We start from the raw sequence: 24433 nt of genomic DNA, 5'->3' as shown, positions 1-24433 counted from the left end.
GTTGTTCAACTCGAAAAAGGGGCTTTCCACATGGCACGATGATGACAAGGAAATGGAACCCGGACCAATTTGAATTTCAACTCTCAAGTAAAACGTAAGAACATCGAGTAATTATAACGGAACGCTCACGCCCCGAGACCCCAAACAGAGACGATTCCCGGCATCGCAATCGCAGCGACGGCGGGAGAGCGGGTGCCGGAAGTGATTCGTTTAGGTTCTATAAGTCTTGGATTTGTCTCGGAAACACGCACCCCTCCTCCCTTTCTCTTCCACTTTTCTCATACCCAAACACATCAAGCACAAGTTCAAGAAGTTCAAGGCAAGGACAGATTCAGATACATATGGCAGGAGGGCTGCTCGGGATGTTCGGGCGGAGGGAGAAGAGAGGAACACCGCGGAAAAGGCAAGAAGCCGGGGAAGTGCTGGCAGGAGCCGATGGGAACAGGAACGGGAACGCTCACGCTGAGAGGTGCACAGAACCGAAATCGTTTACATCGTGATATCCCTGAAATCTCATTTTATTTTTATTTTATTTATTATCGTCACAGCGGATCGAGCGCAGCCGGAAGCGCTGCAGACTCTGGCTGGACCGGGCACGACCAGAACGGGAAATCGCAGGACGCAGAAGAAGATTCAGAAGACGTGCTGTCCGTCGAGCACGACTACGCCTATGTCCTCGCGGACCCTCGTTCCTCCCCTTCCTCCGTCTACGCATTCGCCGTCCATCCGCCCTCACCGTCGCCGCCGTCAAAGTCGAAGATGAAGCTCTTCCGCAAGGCAAAGTCACAGCCGGCGCAGCCCCAACAAACCAGCTCATCACAACTACAAGCAGATCCCCATGGACATGGGCATGCGTCCTCGAGCAGACTTCAGCTCACGACCCGTCGTAGCACAGTCGATCCAGACAGCAGCTTCACGTCGTCCGTCGTCGTCCCCCCGCCACGCTCCCAATCCTCCATGGACGGTCTCTTCTCCGCCTCATCGTCATCGACTGGCAACCTCGCGGTGCCCTCCCGTGGCGCGCTCTTCAACTCCCCCGGCGGACAATCGACGCGTTCACTACCTCACGCACTCGGTGGCTCGCATTCACGTACGAGTTCAAGGGACGACGGGAATGGTACTAGTCATTATGCCTACACATCGGCCTCACACACCCATCTCACCACGACCACCTCCCGCCTCCCTCTCGACCCCTCCGGTCCCCCAACGCCCACCTCCTCCTCTACCACAACCCACACCACGAAATCATCCTCCACCAAACCCTCGGGCGGACTCTTCTCCTGGGCCCGCGTCCGCACGAAATCAAAACCTTCCCAGCCCGGTCCGAACGTCCTCCCCTCCTCTTCCCCTTCGCAATTCTCGCCCTCCGATACGTCATCCTCTTTTATTACCCCTGGACAACATCCACTCCCGCCACCGCCACCGCCACCCGACGGCTCTTTCAACCTCAAATCTTTCAGGCACGTCAATGCACCGTCGACCTCCCAATTACCCTCTGTTCGCTCTCCCTCCCCCGGTCCTGGCCACATTCCAGACCGTCCGCCGTCCGCCCTCTCTTCTTACAACCCACTCCCCTCTTCGTCTTACAACCCACTCCCCTCCTCATCGTCCTACAACCCGACCCATAGACCAGGAGTAACACCACGACCACGACCAAGAGGCGACTCCTCAGTGTCCGAAGCACAGAGGATATCAGTGGCTGCGTTTAGGGAGGCACAGGCGAGACGGAGCGCGGCGGGGAGTCCGGTGAATAGTCCGAGTCCGAGACTTGGTGCGTCGATGCCTGTTTCTGCTTCGAGTTCGCCAAGTGCGAGTGGAGTGAGTCCGAGGTTATCAGCCGCGACTGTGGTTGGGCGAGGAAATTCACCTCAGATGGCTGCGGCTGCGAGAGGTCCGCAGGGGAGGCCATTATTCGCGAATCAGGACGAGACGTCATCGGAGGAATCGGAGGAAGAATCAGAGTCGGAGGGTGGGGAGCAGGAGGGAGAGGAGTCGGACGAGGAGGATAACGTACCTCTTGGACGGGGGCGGATGGCTGGGGTTGTGGTTGCGAAGATGGGTGGACATGGGAGGGAAGGCGCGACCGGAGGAGGAGGTGGTGGTACTGGAAGAGAAGGACAGGGTAGAGAAGGGAGAGACGCAAGAGAAGGACAGGCAAGAGAGCCAAGAGACGAAAGCACGGTGAGGCCCGTCTCGAGGAAACGGACGATCACCCAGCGGAGCGCGAAGGCGGCGAGCGAGATGGGACATCGGACGAGTAGGGGGGATGGGCTCGACTCCCACGTTACTTCTAATGCCAACTTTGACGGCAACGGTGGGGGGAATACCAACTTCAGCGGGAATGGTGGCGGGATGGGCAGTGGAGGTGGGGTGGGGGCGACGCAGAGTACGACTCAGTTGGCGAGTTATACAAATGGGGCGGGTGGGAGCGAGGGCATGAGAGGTATGGCGAGTCGGTCGACTTCGGCGTTGGTTGGTGTTGGGGGTGGTGTTGGTGGGGCGACTGGGAGAAGTGGGAGTACGGTGGCGGTGGCGCCTGCGGGGACGGGGACGAGTGGAGGTGAGTTTTGGTTTCGTTTTGGTTCTTCGGTTCTCCCTTGCCTTTTCGTCCATGAGCGGGTTTGGGCCACGACGGACGGATGATGGTGTCCGTTTGCTCTCTCTCATCCTCTCTCGCCAATGGGGACTGGGACTGGGACGATATGTGCACTGCCCAGAGTTGGGCCGAAATGCATGCATGCATGTCTCCTCTCTTTCTTGTGGTTGTTTCCACGGCGAGAGCGATTGACATGACCGAAAAGCAGATACGGTGCCCGTTCTATGGCCACCTCCTCGCTATATATCCGGGGCTTTCGCCATTTCAGCGCATATATGTGTGTGTGTGTGTCAAATATCGACATATGCGCGCCCATGCATGCATGCACTCGAATTCTCATCCACACGTTCATCTCGCCACATTTTTTCTCCACGTAACCTTCCTCCGCTCCTATCCCTATCTCCCGTTCGCCCGTTCGCGCATCTTGCACAACCACATGATTCATTCACTAATAAAACCCTTCTCCCCTCTTTCCCCTTCCTCCCTTCTCCCTTCCCTTCCTTTTCCCCTCCACACTTCCCTGATCAACAGCACCAATCCCCCGCCCTCAACCCCATCCCTCACACATCCCCCTCCCCCGCCCTCTAACTTCAACCACCCGCCCTTACTCCTCCTTCCACAACTCATCTTCCTCTTCCGCTTCAACATCCAACTCCTCCTCTTCTTCTTCATCCGACTCCGATTCCGACGAGGAGACAAGAGAAGGAGAAGAAGAAGGAGAAGGAGATTCAGACGACGCACCCCTCGCGACACTCTTACCCCCCTCCCGACCCGGCTCAGCCTATTCGAATCGGTCCAACCCCAACCTTGCACACAATAATACTGGTGGCGGGATGCTTGGTGTCACCGGTGGATTCGGAATCGGAGCGCTCATGCCGAGACCGCCGTCCCGATTGAACGAAGGCGCCGGCGCCGGCGCACCGAGAGCGAGGACGCAGAGTGGGCCGAAACAGGTGCAGGCGACGACGGGGCCGTTGATCGATATTGGGGCGTTGACGGGGGGGTTGTTCGGAGGGTTGGCGGGGAAGATACAGCAGACACAATCGGCTTCGCCCGCGCAAGGACGGGGAAGGTCACCGATTCCGTCGCCCTCACCTTCACAGGGACAAGCACGACCACAGGGATACGGACAAGCACAGGGAGAGCCCTGTCCGCCCATCCCACCTTCCAAATCCATGTCTTTACCTCCTTGGAGCTCACAATCACACGCCCCCTCACACTCACCGATACCGACGACGACAGGAAGATCGCCACCGACGACAACAGCAAGATCACCACCGCCGACGACAGCGCGAACACCACCGCCGCCGCCTCCGAAACCGATTCCGATACCTGATCCTGTGTCTACGTTCGCGAGGCCGATCCCGGGGCGGACGGTGGATGGTTCGGAGTTGGGGATGGGGATGTCTGGGGGCGTGCGGGAAGGACTTGGAGAGGGCGGGGATGTGGAGAGTACGGTCGTAGCGGGCGAGAAAGGCGAGAAGGTTGAGAAGGGTGAGAAGAATGAGAGGGGCGAGAGGTTATTCGCTGGGTTGGGAGGGTTAAGTCTCGGGAGCTTGACCGGTCTCGGATCCTTCGTCAACGTCGGGTCAAGCTCAAGTCCATCCCCAGCTCCAGCTGGAAACACCGGCCCCGGTCCAACTTCACCTACGACAGAACAGACAAGGGGAAGAGAACGCTCCATGACGCTCCCCCTACCCCCACCGCCCTCCATGATCGACATGACGACTCCCATCCCGCGTTTACCCGTCCCTCTACCGCCGCCGCCGTCTGCGATCGACGACGAGGACGAGGATATTGGATTGGCGTTGGCTTATCTTTCGATGACTTCGCCGTCGTCTTCGTCGGGGTCGCCGCCTGGGAGTTTGTCCGACAAGGGTAAACCGCCCAGTTCAGCTTCGGACAAAGCTAAGCCGCCGACCATATCGTTGCCCGACAAGCCACAACCACAGACGCAGGCGCAGACGAAGGAGAAGGATCCGAACGAGGGCATGGTCATCGTCCCGAAACAGAGACGGGAGAGTCTGGGCGTCACGGAGCGGTTAGCGGCACTAACGAGAGCACAGGGTCTGAAGAAAGACGCGGAGAGGGAGGCGGCAGCAGCTGAGGTCGCGCGCGAGAAGGAGAAGGATGGGAAGAGGGAGGGCTTGACGCCGGTGCTCAAGGTTGATACGTTCACGGCTTCGCCGGGCTCGATGTATTCGACGCCACAGTCTGCGTATTTCTCCGCGATGGACTCTACCTCTGCTCCCGCCCCAGCACCGTCAAGCCAAGCGCCAGTACCGGCACAGACGAACGAATCGAGGTCGATCTTTGGGAAACCGAGGCGGCCGGGGCATGCAAGGTCTGTTTCTGCGACGTCGTTCGGGTCTGGGAATATGTTGGGCGATACGCCGGTCGACGATGCTCAGCAGCACGGTTTCACGACGACGACCGGGCCTGGTTTGGGGGTGGATGGCGGTGAGGATAGAGATAGGATCGTGCCGACGCCGATTAAGGAGAGGAGGCCACCACCGAGCTTTAGTGTGATGAGTCGGCCGGTCAGCCATGCGAGTTCGGGGAGCGCGGGGACATTGAGTGGGATCATGGGGAATAGTTCCACGTCTGCTTCTGCCTCTGCTTCTGCGCCGGATACCTCGGATCCTGCGAAGACGGGGATGACGGCGGCTGTGAGGGAAAGGGGGAGGGAAAGGGAGGTGGGGACGGGATTGGGTGGTACTGGGAGGGAGAGGAGTACGAGTCGATTGGATGGGGAGAGGAGCACGAGTAGGCAGGAAGGCGAGAAAAAACAACTTAGGTCTGCGATGGCCGGTTCGAGAGCTGCTGCCGCTGGTCTTGGAATCTCGTCGTCTTTGTCCGCCTCTTCGTCCTCTATCTCTGGTTCTAGTTCGGCTGGAGGTTCCGCTTCTGCTGCCGGTGCTGGTGTGGCAAGGCCGGGGATCTTGAGGAATAAGCATCATAGACAACGATCTTATGATCTGAACACCACTGCAGCCGTTACTGCGACCACCACCACCACCTCTTCCTCGCAACCCGCTCCGCCTCGTTCAGCGCCTCAAGCCCGTTCACAAACCCAGCCCTTCCTACCAAATCATTCCTCACAACAACAACAACAACACCCTGCACATCCACATCCGCCACATCCCTCATACTCGTACGATCACCCGCAACAGCCCCAACGTCCCTTCGGTAGCTCTGGGTTCCTACGTGATGGCTCGCCCGCGAGTTCCACCGGCGATTCATCTTTGAGCGGGAGCGGGAGAATTCCTATTACGCCGAGGGATGGGAGTGAAGTCGCGGGACCTGCTTCGAATTCGTCGGCATTCCCGTGGTCGCAGAAGTCGAATCATAGTGGGTATGGAGCGGAGTCAAAGAGTTCACTTGGTGGACTTTCAGCGAATGCGAGAGGGAGTGGTGCGGTGGCTAGACCGCCGCATGTGAGGAAGACGAGCGTGTCGTTTGAGGAGCCGGCGCCTGGGGAGCTTGATCGGGAGCGAGAGAGGGAGCGAGAAAGGGAGAGAGAACGGAGGAGGAGTGGGGCGAGTTCGGGGGCGGGGACGGAGGTTGCGAGGGGGAGGGCGGGGAGTACGGGCACGGCACAGCAGAAGGAGGGTGATGTGCAGGATGAGAAGGAGAAGGAGAGGATGGCGGAGGAGAGGAGGAAGGAGAGGAGAAGAAGGGAGACGAGGGAGGGTATGGAGGTGCGTTTCTGTGCTTCCTATCCTACCGTGGACGGTTGTACTGATGTTCGAGTTTTTTTTGTGATCCAGATCAAGGAAGTCCTCCATGGCAAAGGTCCTCTTCTCGACGATGACGATGAGGACGATGAGGATCAGCCTCTCAACATGGGGCCGCGCATGATGGGCCTCAATATGGGCATGAACGGTTCATCCATGAACCTCCTCAATCCCGGTCCTAATCCCGCCATGAACATGTCGAACATGCCGATGATGAACATGAACATGCCGATGGGCATGCCCAACGGTATGAATATGCCCGCCGGTATGCCTAACATGAACATGGGCAACATGGGCATGGGCGGGATGGGAATGAACCCGATGATGGGGATGCAGGGGATGAATATGCCTGGCATGGGGATGGGCATGGGGATGGGAGGGATGCCTGGTATGGGCATGAACATGATGCCCGGGATGGGAGCAATGCCCATGGGCGGTATGGGTACGTCAAAAAAGAAAACTCTCGTTCACCTGCCCAGTCCGATACTAACCTCGCCCCAACCGTTAGGCGCTCCCGGCATGGATCCCAACAATCCAGCATTCGCACAAGCGCACCAACAAGCCATGCTCATCGCGAAACAAGCATACCAGTTCGCGGTCGCCCAGCAGGCCATGAAAGAGGCAGGCGATGAGTGGGAACGAGGATCCTCCGTTTCTGGGTGGGGAGGTGGTGGTGCCAGCCGGAATAGTCTCATGCCGGACCTCACGGGCGGCGGGATGGGCATGCTGGGCGCTGGAATGGGGATGGGTGGTCAACAGGGGATGTTGTTCCCCCATCACACCGGCGGGACGTCCTTCGGTGGTCCTATGGGCGGTCCGGGCATGATGTTCCCCACGGGATCGCGGTCGGTCTATGGAGGCAGTGAATATGGTGGTTTCGGTGGTGCAGATAGCAGGTCTGAGGTTGGCGGTGGTTGGGGAAGTAGGAGTGTATATGGCGAGAGCTTCGGGCCTTCCGCGGATAATCGAAACTCGAGAGCTTCGATGAGGCCGCCGATGCCGACGTCGCAGAGTACGGGCGGGTTGATTGGCACTGCGAATAGGGATAGTGTCGCGGGTGGGGGTAGTCCCGGTAATGGTGGGGCTGGTGCGGGTGGAAGACCTGGGCCGAGACCTAGGACGAGGACGGCACCGAGTTCGCCGCAGAATCCTTTGGTAAAGGGCGTCGGACAGACTCCAAAGAAGGCGCCTGGTGGTGGGGGGTTGGTGGGGCATGTAACACCGCCGTCGAGTTGGAGAGGCCCTCAATAATTTTTGGTATTTTTTGGTCCTGGTTTCGTTGTTTGCTACCTCTTTTCGTCCATTCCTAGGATGTCACCTATATCTCAAAGCAGACTAACTCGCTATACCGTCCCGCGTTCTCGTCGTTGTCATTACCAATGAACACTTGTTCGCCGTCATAGTTTTATCCTCGCGTTATCATTCGCTATCCCATCCCCTCATCGCGTCTATGGACACATTAGAGCATGCATAAATTAACGCATACATACAGGTCCGTTAACGAGGGGCATACCTTATGTGGACAATCGTCCTACCGTTCCCTTTTTCAATTCCACCTACTCTGCATTCATTCACTTACTCACGAAGCTTCTTTCTACGCTCTTTACTCACATCTTCTCATCTTCTTCCTAGCATACGTATGTATCATCTCTCAACTGCATGAACTCTTCAAACCGAACTAACTTACCTGCTCTCATTGACTTTTATTCTCTTTACGCCCATCGCTTCTTTCCTTTCCTTTCCTTTCCTTTTATTATCTCTCTCTCTCTCTCTCTCAACTCATCCATCTCTCTCTCCTCTCTATTTACGTCAAAACGCATCTTTCCGGACTCAGTATTCAGGTATGAATTCGGAGCGAGACGTGTGTACTCTTTCCTCTTCTCTCAGGTCTATCTATCATCCATCTATATATCCTCCACTCACGTCGTTTGGCTCCCCTAGTTGCAATATTCTCTCCTTTTTCCTTATTTTCCCTTCTTTTTGGCAATCTCATTTATGTCATTTTTTCCCCGAGTTTATTGGTGCCATAAACTTTCAACTGTTATTCGTTCCCGGCATCGACGATGTGTAAGATCAACCACGAACCTGCAGGGCACGGAAAGTTCGGGTTGTTCCGGATGGATACTACGCCACAGTGGCCCACAGCACAGTCTTCTTCGTCCTCCAGTTGGGCCAGTTAACGTTTTTAGCTGGGAAATGTGCTCGCAAAGGCTCTATGAGATGTCACCTTTTCACGCGGTATATAGCACCCTGAATGTTACACCGACAACCTCCCATTTATTGTACAGTAAATAACTTAGAACCAATTCCGTGCATATTCAAGCCCTAGGCACCATTTCATCAGCCTGTTCGCTAGCAGCGTCTCTTCGATGTGTACCCCCCGGATTGCTCTTAGGTGTTGGCAAGCTCTCCTCGTCGAACGTATCCCCAAACTCGCTCACGACATCCGCGAAGGATATTGAGAGTGCTGAATGACGTATGCGTGTTCTGGAGAACTCCATTGCTGGCAGCTCGTTGATATGACTCGGACAATCGGCGCAGTGAAGATGTGTGCTATCTTGCAGTCGGATGCGTACGGTTATGAGACAGAAGGCGAAGCCTATCACAGGACTTGTCTTCCATTAGTGTGGAATGGTAAGGAGGCCGTGAAATTTACGAGCGGTTGGTTCAGTTAATCCACGACTTGGATGGCGAATGAGAGGGACGGACCAAGTTGAGGGCAGAGGCTTGGATATTGGAACCCCAGAGGTAAGCAATCAAAGTGAACAAGGTGCACACTCTTTGTAAACCAGTTGATTGAGCTTCATATGTCAGTGGCGGCAGGAGTCAAGATGCACAGACAACGCACGTATATATTGCGGCGCTCTCAATGATAATTTGCAGGATTCTCTGATAAGAAAATCGTTAATTTCTACGCTGAGCTGGCAAAAGGGAAGAATCTGATTTACGGGAACCGAGGAGGGGTGGTCAAGATCAAACTGTCTGACGGATGCGTAACTTTTCCAAAGCCTGTATGCTATGAGGCCTTTGAGCATCACTTTTACGGTCAGTTTGTGGCGTAGTTGAGAGCAGTGTGCACGTACAGCATGAATACAGGTTGACTCTGAACAAATCGGCGTGGCCATTCACACTGACATTGGCGTAGGGAAAAATAAATAGAGGCAATCACTTACAGCAGTGTAGTGGAGAAGAAACCTGTGATAAGAGGCTTGAGTATGGACGCAAACGGGTTGCCTGCCACGGTTCCCGCACTAAACAGATACGTTATCGCCACTCCCATGCCTTTGTCGACAAATCGTGAGCTCGGAACACTTTTTTGACCATAGTGCCCACCTCACCTAATGTCGTTAGAGTGGCGATGACTGGGAGTGCGCATATCTTCCACGAATGACTCCACACGACATATAACCGATATATCTTTCAAAGTGAGCTAAATGAGTGGAAAATGGATTGTTCACTGTTGGACAGGATGAATAACGCACCAAGATGAAGTCGGCACATATAACCTCGAGACCGTACAGAGCACTCTTTGCCACGTACTTTCCGTCCGAGGTGTTTCTGTAGAATGCATCCGGACTACCATCCTGACCGTGCACAAACGCGTCGAACATTCTCGTGATATTCAGAACCCAATGCTCAACAACAGAGTAGCGTGAGCGACTGAGTAAGCCAGATACCGGTTCTAAACTTCTACTCACGGATATAATGCAAATGAAGATAACTGCGGAAGCAATACACACCGGATCAAGGCTGGTTCTCAGTGTCGTAGCAAAGGTTCGTGGACGTTGAGGATCTGTGCGACGAATCGTAAAGTAGCCATTGGTCAAGAAGACTAGAAGGTAAGGCCCTGCCAGAGTGTAAGCACATAAATGATCAGTTCATCAAGATAATGGAAAAGGCTCCGAGCGTACCAAGGATCAGAGTTTCGATCATTGTGCCTACGAGCTCAGCAGCGGCGAGTGTGATCTTGGGTGCCATTTAAAGCGGAAGAGGTCTGTGCTTCTCCAGTGCGAACTCGACCTACATATATGAGTGATACAACCGTTACGCTATTCTTCCCAGAGATGAGGCAGTCGCCCACCAGCCTTGCACCAGTCGCCACCGTCACCGAACCAAGTGGATCCCGATCATCCCCGAATCGGATTATCCCGTGAAGGCGGGCAGACGTGAGAGTCGCTGCTTTGGCGCCTGGCCGTGTTTTCTTTCCTCCCCGCCGCGAGTGGTAGTCGCTGCTGTGAAGTTTCCTTGCAACTCAGGCTCGCCTTATGAGCTTGGTTCACCGTCTAATATTGTATTGAATGCGCTTGTGGTTAGCGGGGCTTCCATTTCGACTCTGGGGTCTCCAAGTTTCAATGGCAGATCGTCACGGTCAGCTGTGCCATAGATCTGTCCGTTGCATCGCGCTCGCGATATTTAGAGGTCAGTGCTCCTAGCTACTTGTTCTATTCCTGCTCAATTCTATATAAGGGCGTCATGGGTTGATTTCTTTATACATATTCGCGAGGGAGGACTCAACGATATGTCGTCCTCCGCGTCCATAACGCGTTGAGCAGCCTGAAGATTTTACGGTGTCAATCCTCGACGATATCGTACATCATGACACGGTGGTATATGCACGGGTTCAACGAAGATTTAATGTGTACTTATGTCAAGCGGAGGATGAGCTGTCGTCTTTGCGGCCTCCGAAAGAGCGACTGTGGCCGGCGCTTTGCAGCGCCCCGATAGGCGAGCTGATGGATTGATCTCTGAGAACGCCACAAAGCTTCCGTGGCTGTGTTTGATACTCTACTTCCTGACATCTTCCGCGTCGGAACGTGTACCGTAGAGGTATCGACTTCGATTTTCATGCTGGACGCATCATAATACGGTTCTGAAGCTCTTTCTGCTCCCATTTTCTCATTGTCGCGGGCGCTCTAACGTGATCATCACACAAGTTGCATGTCTGAGACAGGAGGTATTTGGGCATATCTAAAGGCGAGTCGTCGTAGTAGCGGCGTCCGAGTCTGTATCCCTTGGACGCGCTTGCTGGTGTGCACAGGAGAGAATGCACATGATATTTTTTGCTCAAGAGCGGCAACACAAATAAGAAGTTTCGCGCGGCATACTGGCAGAAACGAATTCCAATTGACAAGTAATAAATCCGCCATTGTACCAGCAAGTTATAAGCGTATAAAACCTGTTCTAGTTAGAGAACGCGTTCATCCCCGAACTGCGACTCGGGTTGTTTGAGAAATAATATCCAGCTGTGTATATTACAATTAGTGATCCAGGTTTGTGAGTGTTCATGCTGGGTATGTAGTGTATGGTACATGTGCGATGCGATGATCGTGGCTGTCCAATGCCAATCGTCCATAAGGAGGATATCATGGAAAGAAGAAGGATGATGGGAAGGGGGTGAGGTAATATAAGCAGCACCGGAAAAATTCAAGCAAAAATGGGGAACGAAAAGATTGAGCATTTTGGTGACTGGCAGAGCAGATGGGCCAGTGACCTTGCCCCAACAAGCGAGCACTATAAAACAAACCTCGTGTACCATTCGATTAGACCTTGAATTCTAACTCGAATCCTGTGCAGTCTCGTCCTCGTCCTCTGCTGCAGAATCTACATCAGAAGTCTTCTGCACCCGCTCTTCTACCTCTTTCATGCCCTCCACGTCCAGGTAGCTCCAAAAGTCGACGGCACTCGCGGTAGTCTTGTAATCTGGAGGCAGACCACTCATGAGCTCCGGAAGTATATTCGCGCGTGCCAGAATGCGGATGAAATGTGCTCTTGAGTCAGGGAAGATGAACGACTCTAAGATGTCTTCGGCCTGGAGGTTTCGGGAACGTAAGCCAGAAAATGTAAATAAATAGTTCAAAGGAGAGGAATAACACGCACATTCTCTCGCACCACCTTAACCACATCCCGAATTGATGGCCGACCCTCAGCGATTGAACCTTTTGCATCCATCGCAGCCTTCGTCTTCTCCGAAGGTAAAACCTGCGAGTCCTCAGTCCATTGTTTCTGTCTCTGTTTCCCCCTCTTCACATCACCGTTTGTCGTCTCTTGTTCTGGAATAGCCTCAGCCTCAACGCCTAACCAATCCCTCCACACCTCCAACTTCTTCCCATCCGTTCCCAGCCCCCTCATCAGGTTCCTCAATCTCTCCCAATCACCCGCATCCCCTTGCCACACCTCCCGAATCAGTCTCTGATCCTCCTCAACATCCATCTCAATGACAGAAGCAGGATACGATCCACCCCTACTCGGACTGATATTCACTCTGCTCTGCTCTCCACCCATCCCTACTCCTAACGTATCCCTCTCCTCTTCCTCAGCACGCTCCACTCCCTCGTGACATGGTTCTCTCGCCCGCCCAGGGCGCATCATCAACCTTACCCACCTCCGTCTCCTAACCAACCCTCCGCTACTCAATCTCCCCACTTCAGCCCTCCACTTTCCCCTCCTAAAAAACCAATTATATTCGAAACCGTCGTGTTGTACAGAGCCACCGTCACGCATGTCGATCATCCATGCAGTGGAGACCCAACGCCACGTTCCGTCGGGGAGGGGGTAGGATTCGAGGTGTTTGATGAGTGGTTGTGTTTTTCGAGGGGAGGTACGGGAGGCTGTGGCGGAGGGGAGGGTGTAGGCTGGTGGATCGGTGGGGAGGAGGGAAGCATGGGAGTAGTATGCTGTTGAGAATAGTGTCATTCTGTGAGCGAGGAAATATGTGTTGTTAGCGATCCATAATAACCATGACACAGGGTACGCAGAGGGTTCTGAAGAACAAATGGAGGCGGGTTCCTGACATGGAAACGCCTAGCTGCACATATCAAGGTTTAGAGCTATATATAGAGAGTATATTTGAGAGCTCTAAGCTAGCAAACAGTCGGATCCGCATAGCGATATACCACACTATCCGTCCAAGAGGCAGATTTTGTGATAACTCATCGGGCCGATGATCATTGGACGTGTTAATTTCATAGCTCCCGAGAAGATTCAGATGGACAAAGGAAGCCACATTGGCTGACGCAACTAATCGTCCAGAAAGTATACTGTAAATATACGGCTTGGAAAAGGTGGAATACTCACCCGCGTTGGTTCTCGTAGACCATAGCCCACCGATACACGTCCTTCGTCTCATCGTCCAAGTACGAGTTATCGTGCCCCCTGGCCAAGCCGTCGTCCAGTTTGACCAAGTCTGTCACCACGCTAGCGCCATCGACGTCACTTCTTCCTATAGAGCGCTCTACCACCTCATCAGCCCTCCCCCTCCCCCTTCCTATTCCTCTCCCCGCCCAACTGCCTTCCGCATCCGAGTTCGCGCCTAGGGACGCAGTCGAAGCCTTGCTGAGCCGCCTACTAGATCTCCTCAAACTTGGCATCGAAATCAACGAGAGGATACTTTTCTTCGGTCGCAGACGAAGCCGGGCGGCGTCTGCAGCTGATGGGTCGTCCGCATGTGGTATGGGGGAGGGGACAGAGAGGTATTGATCCATAGCATGGTCCTGTGAAGATGCCGCATGGGACGTTGGCATTCAATGTTAATATGTGGTATAGCCCGAGAGATGGTTAGAAATGAGAAAATTATCGAGAAAGAAGGAGGCTAAAAAGAGTGTGGTGGCAGCTGTGATGGTGGTAGAGGCATAGAACGGAAGAGGGCCACTGTGGCGTGCCGACGTGTATACACGGAAGTTCGAACAGTGACGTCAACTCTTGCCGGAAATATCCATCTTATTCTGATGAATATTCCTCCGTAAGACTTCGCTTCTAACTTATTCTCGTCCACAACAAGACTCTTTGACTTCATAATAAAGTCTCATTTTGACTGGACTGTACCTGTCTCTTAACGAAAGAGTTAACCCCCATGTATCGCTGCAGACCAGCATTACGGACTCTTCTCTGTCACCGGCACACATCTCTTCTACCGCACTACCATCCGCCACCTCACTCAGGCTTGTTTCTTGACCGCTCACGACCCTCACCAACATCACCACACGCCTTACGGGCTTATTCCGTTAAACCCAATCCACGCAAGAGCGCGTGTATATCCTGCGGAAACCCTCTTCCAACGCCTCTACCGGCATGCCCAAAGTGTTTTCACATCGAGTCCAAATTCCCAGACGTTTCATACTACGAAATTCTAGGTCTGGACACAGACCCAAATTCGAACCCCTTTTTGATTGACGCGAAGGAACTACAGCAGAAGTTCAGGCAGGTACAGAGGTTTATTCATCCAGACGTTTGGGCTTCGCGAGGGGAGGTACGTTCCATTTCTTCAAATCTCCCGCCTTCGTAACACGAAGTAGCTTACCGCGGACGAAATCAATAGGAAAAGGCGGACAAGGCCCGATATCTGTCGTCCGTTGTGAACACGGCCTATCAAGTCCTCTTGAACCCTGTGTCCCGCGTGCAATATATCCTTGGTCAAGAGGGTGTCGAAGTCCTCGAGGAAACGGATAAATTAGACGACAAGCAATTTATCATGGAGGTCATGGAGGCGAGAGAAGAGATAGAGGACGCTACAGACGAAGAGCAGATGACAGAGATCAGGGATACGAATAAGCGTATGTCTGCAATCTGTCGTCTTACATCTCCTCCAGCCTTCCGATTATTACTGTGTGGCTGATGGTTCATACGTACAGTCAAGATCGAAGCTGTATTGCAAGAGATAGAGGACGCTGTTCACCAAAAGAACTGGGCCTTGACAAGGGAGGCTGCTGTGAGGCTCAAATACTTGCAAACCATAGAGGACGCGGCCAGGGAGTGGCCTAATACTAGCAATAGTATGCATTGACGACAATTACTACTCTACGCGGGGTTCGTTGTGCAGTTTCATGTTCACCCGCTTTTCCACTTGAGAGCTCATGTAAAATCATCTATGTAGACCATCTAGTATACATATGCAACTCGACATCGCACCTTATCTCCCAGCGCATAGTCGCTGGCAGTCTTCAGGTCCCGAGCCAGTGCTGTCCATGTTCTGCTCATCCACTCACTGCTCCTAAGCCGACACTTTTCTTCGTCTCATTTTTTTAAACATTTTCTCTTCATATTACGGTTCGTCCGACCTCAGTAGACCGTTGCATCCACAGGTCCCTCGACCACGGAACCCTAGGCTATTCCTGTGAGCTATTCTCCCAGGTTTCATTGTGAATCCTACCTTGCCCTTCTTTGGGGTCTTTCCGAGTATCAAATGTGGAAGGCAGGGTCTGTACCAAAGAGTGCCCCGCCACATTCACCTGTCTGCATCGCACATCGTCCTTCGACGCATTTTTCACCCTTCCCTTCGGAACGAGCACGTACTCTGTGCCCTCACCATTCCTTTTCGTGACATTATTTGTCAACAGATCAGCAAGAGATCCTAGAAGCAAGATCAGAAATCGAGTGCGATCGTGGAATACAGGGTGGCACTGGGAGGCGGCACTGGGCAGACGGTAAGTCGAGAGAAGCGGCCGCTATCACCCTGCCAGAACTCTTCCATGGGAGAACACAAGCGATGTCGAACTTCGTAGGTGCCCTCCACACGAAATGAAGCGCTAGATGCGGCACGTATGTGGACCCCGAAGGGGTTTACACTACCTGTGTGTGGGTCGGGCTATATTCAACCGTCTGGGTAGTTAGCCGGCCAGAGAAGAACGACTGGAGTGAAGGTCTGAGTGGGCCATCTAATTTGAAGGTGGGCCAACTAGAGAACGGGTGCGGTGCGCGATACTGTAACAGTAGCTTTTAAGAATAAGTATCACAATACGATCAGGAGTATTTTTCAGGGAGATTCGGGGCAACTGCGGATATGTTCGCCACATTGGACTTGCAAAACAAGATGTTCGACGTGTGCCACTGTGTGGCGGGAGTAGGAAGCTGTATGATGTAATCACCGACCAACCCGGAAATAATGCGATCCGATTTGGAGTCTGGGCTTGAATGAAATTCTCCGTGGCTGGCCATCATACCTCCATAACACTCTATCTATGCTCATCCGACTGCCTCCTCTGTCACGCAAGCCCTGCGATTGACATTCAATGTTATCGCCTCCCATAGTTAATAAGTACCTCGGGCAGCGACTCCGATTCATAACCGTATCCGTGGGCCTATCCATTTCTACCGTCTAAGCCGAAACTTTTCTCTGAAGTGAGGCCGCCAGACGTCTTTGATGCTTGACTTTTTGCAAGTCGTATCCTAGGAATTTCACGGCGTTCTTGAACTGCTGGACCAGGGCAGATCTGCACAGTCCGGTAACTACAATGTTAGTGCCAGAGCAGCCTTCAACCTGAAGGACTTGACCAGATCAGGGGATTTCTACGAGTCAAGGGATAATCTGTTGAAAATCTCCCGCTTGACCATCGACGACTTTGCATAGTCAGCCCCAAATATCCCGTAGGCAAGTTACGTACTTGACAATCTATCACCCTGTGCTGCCTGTCTAAATAGCGATCCTTATCGGTATATAGACGACGCTCAGTGGCTGACCGCGTACACCATCTTGGTGTGGATACACTGCGCGTGTCCTGTCATTGCGCCACATCACTGCCGGTGGGCTGCTGCTAGTTATAAGGCGACCCACAGTGCTTCCTTGAGGTCGTGTGTCGTTCCTTCCTTCGCATCTGTTGCCTTCTTGCGTCGTTCTCCTCTCTTGGGACGCTCCCGCCATCCGTAAATTAATTTTAAGGATATCCTTGGCCGTAATGGGGGGCCCACCTCCGTCAATACCCTCACAGCACACTTATGCAGGTCCTGATCCTCGCTCCAAGTCCTCGCCAGATATTTCATTCATGCACGCGCCATACAACAACATCTCACATCTGCGAATCGTCTTCTCCCAATCTCTTATCACTGACAAGGTCCTTCACCACTCCTACCCGGGATCCGGAACGCCCGAAGATCCCTACCGCATCGAATTCATCCCACACGATCCACGAAACCCAAAAACATGGAAGAAGTGGAAGAAATGGCTCGTCACAGTGACATGTGCCGTCGCGACTTTAGCAGTAACGTTTGCCTCGAGTGCGTTCACTGGTGGGATCACGGAGATGATGGAGGCATTCGGGGTTGGGACGGAGTTGATCACATTGGGTGTCTCTTTGTTCGTATTGGGCTTTGCGATTGGACCGTTGCTTTGGGGCCCGCTGAGTGAGCTTTACGGGAGGCAAATTTTGTACTTCGTGACATTTGCTGGTTTGACAGCGTTCAATGCTGGTATGTTCAATTGGATGTCTGTTGTCGTCTAGTACGCGGTGCTCAAAAGTCGTTCTATCTTCTAGGTGCAGCTGGAGCGCAGAATATCCAGACTCTCCTCGTACTCCGGTTCTTTGCGGGCGCGATTGGTTCGAGTCCTCTCACCAACTCAGGCGGTGTCATTGCAGACATTTTCGAGTGCGTATCATGTTATTTGTGTTGTTGTTTGCGCCTTGTTAAGTCTAAGACTCTCAGCGCGAACGAACGTGGCCTCGGAATGGCAATCTTCTCATCTGCCCCTTTTCTCGGTCCCGCCATCGGCCCCATCGTAGGCGGCTTCCTTGGTGAGACCGAAGGCTGGCGCTGGGTTGAAGGTCTCATGACCATCTTCACTGGCGTCCTTTGGATCGCAGGATCACTCATAATCCCTGAGACCTACGCCCCCGTCCTACTACGTCGCCGAGCCGCCAAACTGAGCGAGATCACCGGAAAGGTGTACCTCAGTCAGTTAGATTATGATAGGGGAAAGCAGACTTTCAGTCGGACGATGAGTATCGCTTTGAGTAGGCCTTGGAAGCTGTTGATCAGAGAGCCAATTGTATTTTTGCTTTCGTTGTATATGGCCATCAGTAAGTTTCACTACGATAAAGGCCTTCATCGACTACCTCCCGCTAACGAATATAAAATGACTTCAGTTTATGGAACACTATACTTGTGCTTCGGAGCCTTTCCGATTGTATATCAAGAGGAGCGCGGATGGTCGCAAGGCATCGGTGCCCTTCCCTTTATCGGCGTCGTTATGGGCATGATGTCTGGCATCCTCTACGTGTGCGTCGCCCCTTTATATATCTCCACGAAACTTCATCTCATCCTTTCACATTCTACGCAGTATCTTCTACGAAAACAAACGTTACGTTCGTGCTGCTATCAAAGCTGGTGGCAAGGCGCCTCCGGAACAACGCCTTCACCCGGCCATGGTCTCTTGCCTTGCCCTCCCCATCGGTCTATTCTGGTTCGCATGGACAAATTCTCCATCCATCCACTGGATTGTCTCCGTTATCGCCACCGCTCCCTTCGGTTTCGGCATGGTCCTCGTGTTCCTCTCTGTCTTCAACTACCTCATCGACTCCTATGTCATATATGCCGCTTCCGTTCTCGCCGCCAATTCCGTCCTTCGGTCCCTCTTTGGTGCTGCATTCCCACTATTCACGACCTATATGTTCGAGAATCTGGGGATCCATTGGGCGAGCACTGTCCCGGCGTTTCTGGCATTGGCGTGCGTGCCCTTCCCGTTTCTGTTTTATAGGTATGGGTCGGAAATTAGGAAGAGGTGCAAGTATGCGGCAGAGGCGGAGAGGTTCCTGAGGGATATACAAGCGGAAAAGGATCCAGAGGAGCAACCAGACGAGGCCGATAGAGAAACGTTGAGAGAGGAGATTTCTGGGCGGGAAGGAGACCTGGAGAAGGGGGAAGGGAATGTTTAGGTGGGGATGGCGTGGTACTTCCGGTGGTTAGTGATCGACCGAGATCGCCACACCGATGCAGTCATGTTAGCATTACATGTATAGGCCTGCACTGGAGGGCTATTCTTTGGTCATAACATTGCTACTTGCCGCCACCCATCATCTGCTTTTGTGAACCTTTCTTGTCTTCACGCGGTCAAAATAATATCAACATCGTTCAACCTTCTTTCGCGCAAATCCATCAAGCGGCAGGGACCGGAGCGCTCAGGGTGGCCTAAGTTGGACCCCAGCGCTGTCTTTCATCGAGTTGCCACTGAAAGCAAGTTACTGAACATTGTGCGCCTTGTTCCAGCTCCGGTATATGTACAATTCCATATACACAGTCTTACTATCATACATACTTACACGGCCATGTGTTTCTGTGACCACCTGTACACTTATCTCAGTTCCCGAGAGAATAGTCCGATCAAAAGTTCAAATCGCAGCTCCAGGCACCTCTTCTACACCCTTCCCTTCATCTGCCTCCTTGACCTTATCGACTTCTTCAACTTCAACCCTTACCAGTTCCTTCCCCTCCTCCACCATTTCCCCTTTCCCACACCCCACACTCGTCACCACACCCGCTACATCGACCCTAACCACCGTCTCCGTCTTCATACTCTCCAATACCACCGCCACCATCCCTTTCTCCACTCTCTGTCCGACCTCGACTTTCACGTCCACGACAAGGGAGGGCATAGGAGCACGAAGGGTTCCGAGATCTTTGGTGTGGGAGTGGGACAGGATATCGGAGCCGAGAGAGAGGAGCCAAGAGGGAGTAGGAATTATGAGGGTGTGACGTTGTTGAGTGTTGGATTCAGAGAGTGAGGAGGGAGAGAAGACGTGCAAACGCTCCATAGTGGCCGGTGAAGTTGATGCAGGGACAGCGGGAGGTGGGGCCTGAGAAACAATAGTCGATCTCGCATTCCTCCCATCCAACATGGCCTCTAATGCTGTCCCTCCGGTCGAGGAATCTAGCTTTGCTTGCACTCCCTTATACTCTGTCTCCTTGCCATCGGTGGTAGTAACGATAACGTCGAAGAGACCGGAAGACAGGCACTTGACTTTTACCGTGTTTGCCGTATTAAGAGAGTCAGAATCCGGGGAGTACGAATCTTCGGATTGGAAGATGATGGTGCGTTCGTATATGTCTCCTCCGAATCGTCGGGAGGGCAGGGTGAGCCATGGAGATGTAAGTATCGCGGACGAAGGCATGGCTGGGTGGTCTCTCAACACCACGTACAACGCTGCCTGGGCTAGAACCTCCGCTGACGGCTCGTCCAAGAGCGGGAACAGCTCCTCCTTATGTTTCTGGGAAATAACAATTTGTGTTAGCAATTACTACCATTATCTTCCTTTGGGTAACGAGGAGGGTCGTATATCCACCTTGATAAAACCCGTTTCAACCTCTCCCTTCACAAAGCCCTCGCATCCCGCCAACGTCCTCAAGAACTCCACATTAGTCTTCACGCCCACAACCTTATACTCCTCCAACGCCTTCCTCAATACCCTCAGCGCCTCTGTCCTATCCTCCGCATGAACCACAAGCTTGGCGATCATCGGGTCGTAAAACACGCCAATCTGGGCACCTTGTGTGAAACCTTGTTCGAGGCGGACGGACGGGGTGAAACGCGTCGGGCCGAATGTTTGTGTAGGTGTCGAGGGCGCAAGAGCTGCAATGCGAGAAAGATCGGCGTTATTAGAGTGTGTCGGGAGAATAGGAGTCGTAGCTGGAGGAAGAGTAGGAGCGAAAATATGTGTAGGCGTTGGAGTGGAGAGGTAGAGGAGCCGGCCAGAGTCGGGCAGGAAATCGTTGCGGGGGTTCTCTGCGTATATACGCGCTTCGAAGGCATGACCTACGAGCGGGATGGAGGATTGGTCCATCGGGAGCGGGTTACCTGCTGCTACCTATGATTCGAACATAAGAGTTACTATGACTGGTGAAGGAATCTCGGATAGGATGTTTAGGGGACAGGGAATGACGCGCACCTCGAGTTGCCACTCAACGAGATCAAGGCCTGTGATCATCTCTGTAACGGGATGCTCGACTTGCAATCTCGTATTCCTGTCATCGTATCGGTGTCAGTTTCGCGTCGCAGCCCCATATAGGAAAGGAGTAATAAATAACTCACATCTCCATAAAATAGAACCTATTCGTATCATTGTCAAAGATGAACTCAACAGTCCCCACCCCTACATAATTCACCGCTTTCGCGGCCGCAACCGCCTTCTCGCTCAGATCCGCTCTCAACTCCGGCGAAAGTCCTGGCGCCGGCGCTTCCTCAATTATCTTCTGGTTCCTCCTCTGGACCGAACAATCCCTCTCCCAGAGACTGACAGTGTCGCCCCTCTCATCCGCAAACACCTGCACCTCCACATGTCTCGGTCTTTCAATGTACTTCTCGACGAGAACTGTATCATCGCCGAAGGACTTTAAGGACTCTCGCTGGGCGGACTGTAGCGCTTCGAGGAAGGCAGTTCTGGAATCCCATTCTGTTGTATTAGATGGGGGAGAAACTGTGCGCATTCCTTTGCCACCACCGCCGTGGACGGCCTTAATGAGGACAGGGAAGCCTATGTTGTAAAAAATATGAATTCAAGGACGGCAAGAGAAATGAACGCGAGAGAGACATGCCGATCTTCTGTGCTTCTTCGAAGAGATACTCGGGGTCTTGGTTCGTCCCATGATATCCCGGGACACAAGGCACGCCAGCATCTACAGTTTTAGGTTGAGAGACAAGACGAGGTTCGAGGGAATGAGGCACAAGATATTGGCTGAGGAAGAGAAGACGGATGCAAGTTCGTACTGGACATGATCGTCTTCGATTCACTGCAAAGGAACAAAAGTCAGTCGCCAAACAAAGAGGGCCATGTAAAGAGACATAAAGGAAAGTAGAATGAGGCTACGTACCTCTTCGATCCCATGCTAACGATGGCGCTGGCTGGAGGGCCGATAAACACGATACCCTCCTTAACAAGCTGTTCCGCAAAATCGGCGTTCTCGCTCAGGAATCCGTATCCAGGATGAACAGCCTGGCAATCACACAAAATCAATAAAGAAACGTGAAGTGTGGTCTAGAAAGTACATAAGCCATACTTGAGCGCCGCTCCTATGACAGACTTCGATGATCTTGTCTTTCCGAAGCTATATGTAGACGAAAGACACATCAGTTGAACTGGTACAGGATACTAGTTGAGACAGAGGGCAGGATGCGACATTCCCCTCACATAACTCTCGGACGATTGGGCGGGCCCAATGCAGTATGCCTCATCGGCCTAGAAGAACATATCTTTAGGAAATATCATATTAATTGAAGACTGGAGGGTTACGTACCAAACCGACGTGCATCGAATCCGCATCGACTTCACTATACACAGCGACAGTCTTGATACCCAGCTTCTTCGCTGTTCGGATTACACGGCATGCGATCTCGCCACTGAAATATCGAGGATATGGACTCAGTCTGGTGAAATGAATGAGAAAGAATGACGCACCGATTTGCTATGAGTATCTTGTCGAAGTGGGGTTTCCGAGGGGATAAAGGCAAGGATGGGCTGTCTGATACAAGCGCCGGTTTGCTGAGTTAGAAAGTGACATAACAGATGAGAAAAAGCGGCTGGGCCAGGTGTTTCAGCGGACGTAGGCTCATTCTGCGTTGTGGTGTCTCAATATATGGTGTGAGGAACTCTGAGAGTACCAGGGTACCCAAGCATGTTGGGTTCCCTGACTTATCCCTTCGAAACCCATTGTGAACCTGGCGAAGACGACTCACCGGCGAATGAAGCGAATCTTCTAACCCCCGGCTCCGTGGGTCCTAACCCATCGATCATTCTTCTTCGTGTCGCAGTGATATCATTATGGCTCGCTAAAGATGATGTTTCACGTTTGATACCAGAGATAGAACCAGCTTTGGCAGAAGTCGATGTAACGGACGAGGTGGCAGTCGCAGCGAGGATGCGACGCTTCAGGGTGTGACGCGATATTATCATGTCTGAAGAAGATTTCCAGGTTAAAAAGCTAGGAAATCAATGCAGTAGCACAGATGATAGCAAGCAAAGTAAACAGTGAGGGTTTGGATTGGCAAGTTGTCGATGTCGACGTCGACGTCGACGATGAACGTGAGCTGTTCAAGTTCCGGCGGACAAAGATATGAAGGTCCTCACCGGACAAAATTATTCGCATGAGAACAGTGGTTTCCGGACCGGTTTTTAATCAAATCGGGACGTTCTCGCACTGTTGACAGAAACCGAACCATCATTTCCATATTTCAACTCGTTCTTGATGCCAAAACTGGTTTTCATTGTCAGAACTCATTCTCGTTTTCAAAACTCATTTATAATACTAAAACTCCCAGTTTGAAAGGCCATACAGGGATGGAGAGTGCCCGACTTGACACGTTGAACATCCTATCTTCAACACCAAGGTCTGTCTGTGGGAGACTAGTGCCCGATGGGGCCACCAGTGTCCCATATTCGGCATCAAAGGTGCCGGTTGCCGGGGCCACATCTTATCCTGTAGGTGGCGCATGCATTGCCCGTGTATGCCTTTAAAGCGTAAGGCACTCCACTGAATATCAGTTCTACATGCCAATTGATGCAAAGAGAGTGTGCAAGACTTTATGACCCCGCAGACATACCCTCGCCAGTCGGGGAAAGAATTGCCCGCTATAGGCCTATAGGCGGACTTTTCGGACTCCAGAGGTGCGGCACTTCAGGTGTACTTACTTCAGGTGGCAAAGGTGTCTACACCCAACAGGAGAGCCAGTTGCAGCCGTGTAGGCACATCAACTAATAAAGATGAGAGTTTCAGGTGACTCAATGCTGGAGGCAGGATATTGGCCACCGTGACATTATCATTTTTCTTTTCTTTTCTTTTGCGTGTCCTGGGGTCGGCTGGCGTGAGGGTCCCTTTCGGAGATGCAACTGCCCATTTTGCATCTCACCGCGCACTGATCGGCCGGCGAGACGATTCCCAACGAATTCTGAGGTCGAGAACGAGTTTGAAAACGAGTTTGAGTTCCGAATCGAATTTTGTGTGGGAAAACACCCGCCAATGAGGTAGGTCTACCAAATAGGGTGAGTATCGGGTGCCAAAATGGCATCTCGCACGCGAGATATTTTGTCCGCCTGGGACCTTGAAAGAAATCGGCAAATCCCGGAGGGCGCTCGACGTTGATTCTGTTCAACATCCTCACCATAACAATTTGTGAACGGCACAACATATCCAAGCATGTCCTCATTGCTCAAACACTCTATGATAGAATCGACGTTGTGCGCCTTCTGGCGCACACGCCACAACGAATCATGAAAGGAGGCTTGTGAGGCTGTGATTCGAAGCGAGAGCTGCTGCCTGAGTGCTCTCCACTGCCTCATGTTAGCACGTTTCCGAAGACGACCACCACATATTGCAATTACTCGGTGAGTGTAATCGCTGCTCAGTT

The 24433-nt window shown here is 52.7% G+C and overlaps 6 protein-coding genes across 6 annotated transcripts; 3 read left to right on the top strand and 3 right to left on the bottom strand.

The window, feature by feature from the left end:
- The first annotated feature begins 1484 nt into the window (after nt 1-1484).
- Nucleotides 1485-8278, top strand: STEHIDRAFT_148863 (uncharacterized protein). Its single transcript, XM_007307369.1, has 4 exons — nt 1485-2560; nt 3128-6297; nt 6367-6775; nt 6842-8278. The coding sequence occupies exons 1-4, from the start codon at nt 1780-1782 to the stop codon at nt 7582-7584; spliced, it is 5103 nt and encodes a 1700-aa protein (XP_007307431.1). The 5' UTR covers nt 1485-1779; the 3' UTR covers nt 7585-8278.
- Nucleotides 8279-9502: 1224 nt separating this feature from the next.
- Nucleotides 9503-10311, bottom strand: STEHIDRAFT_159881 (uncharacterized protein; the record flags this gene model as incomplete). The annotated part of the gene is made up of 5 exons (XM_007307368.1): nt 9503-9615; nt 9672-9750; nt 9816-9968; nt 10032-10180; nt 10245-10311. 5 exons carry the CDS (start codon nt 10309-10311, stop codon nt 9503-9505), a joined length of 561 nt encoding a protein of 186 aa, XP_007307430.1.
- A 1576-nt stretch (nt 10312-11887) lies between these two features.
- STEHIDRAFT_113450 (uncharacterized protein) lies at nt 11888-13814 on the bottom strand (the record flags this gene model as incomplete). Its single annotated transcript, XM_007307367.1, has 3 exons — nt 11888-12142; nt 12211-13027; nt 13408-13814. 3 exons carry the CDS (start codon nt 13812-13814, stop codon nt 11888-11890), a joined length of 1479 nt encoding a protein of 492 aa, XP_007307429.1.
- Nucleotides 13815-14182: 368 nt separating this feature from the next.
- STEHIDRAFT_63272 (Co-chaperone Hsc20) lies at nt 14183-15112 on the top strand (the record flags this gene model as incomplete). The annotated part of the gene is made up of 3 exons (XM_007307236.1): nt 14183-14578; nt 14648-14882; nt 14961-15112. 3 exons carry the CDS (start codon nt 14183-14185, stop codon nt 15110-15112), a joined length of 783 nt encoding a protein of 260 aa, XP_007307298.1.
- Nucleotides 15113-17087: 1975 nt separating this feature from the next.
- On the top strand, nt 17088-18974 carry STEHIDRAFT_63359 (MFS general substrate transporter; the record flags this gene model as incomplete). The annotated part of the gene is made up of 5 exons (XM_007307240.1): nt 17088-17511; nt 17577-17688; nt 17746-18119; nt 18186-18318; nt 18380-18974. 5 exons carry the CDS (start codon nt 17088-17090, stop codon nt 18972-18974), a joined length of 1638 nt encoding a protein of 545 aa, XP_007307302.1.
- A 288-nt stretch (nt 18975-19262) lies between these two features.
- STEHIDRAFT_83294 (uncharacterized protein) lies at nt 19263-23042 on the bottom strand. Its single transcript, XM_007307366.1, has 12 exons — nt 22766-23042; nt 22488-22551; nt 22327-22429; nt 22221-22268; nt 22090-22137; nt 21904-22025; nt 21800-21822; nt 21613-21708; nt 21125-21566; nt 20982-21057; nt 20379-20900; nt 19263-20303 (listed from the first exon to the last, which is right to left on the bottom strand). Exons 1-12 carry the CDS (start codon nt 22980-22982, stop codon nt 19428-19430), a joined length of 2637 nt encoding a protein of 878 aa, XP_007307428.1. The 5' UTR covers nt 22983-23042; the 3' UTR covers nt 19263-19427.
- Between the last annotated feature and the right edge of the window lie 1391 nt (nt 23043-24433).

Source organism: Stereum hirsutum, assembly GCF_000264905.1.
Source record: "Stereum hirsutum FP-91666 SS1 unplaced genomic scaffold STEHIscaffold_13, whole genome shotgun sequence".
In the NCBI taxonomy this organism is placed as follows: domain Eukaryota; kingdom Fungi; phylum Basidiomycota; class Agaricomycetes; order Russulales; family Stereaceae; genus Stereum; species Stereum hirsutum.
Note: the sequence above shows the minus strand (reverse complement) of the source record. Positions and strands in the feature narration are given on the sequence as shown.

Coding starts and splice junctions, on each gene's coding strand:
- STEHIDRAFT_148863 (XM_007307369.1), top strand. CDS start 1,780: ATGCCTGTTTCTGCTTCGAGTTCGCCAAGTGCGAGTGGAGTGAGTCCG. Junction 6,298..6,366: donor AGACGAGGGAGGGTATGGAG/GTGCGTTTCTGT, acceptor TTTGTGATCCAG/ATCAAGGAAGTCCTCCATGG. Junction 6,776..6,841: donor AATGCCCATGGGCGGTATGG/GTACGTCAAAAA, acceptor CCCAACCGTTAG/GCGCTCCCGGCATGGATCCC.
- STEHIDRAFT_83294 (XM_007307366.1), bottom strand. CDS start 22,982: ATGATAATATCGCGTCACACCCTGAAGCGTCGCATCCTCGCTGCGACT. Junction 22,138..22,220: donor CCCAATCGTCCGAGAGTTAT/GTGAGGGGAATG, acceptor GTCTACATATAG/CTTCGGAAAGACAAGATCAT. Junction 21,058..21,124: donor AGGTTCTATTTTATGGAGAT/GTGAGTTATTTA, acceptor ATACGATGACAG/GAATACGAGATTGCAAGTCG.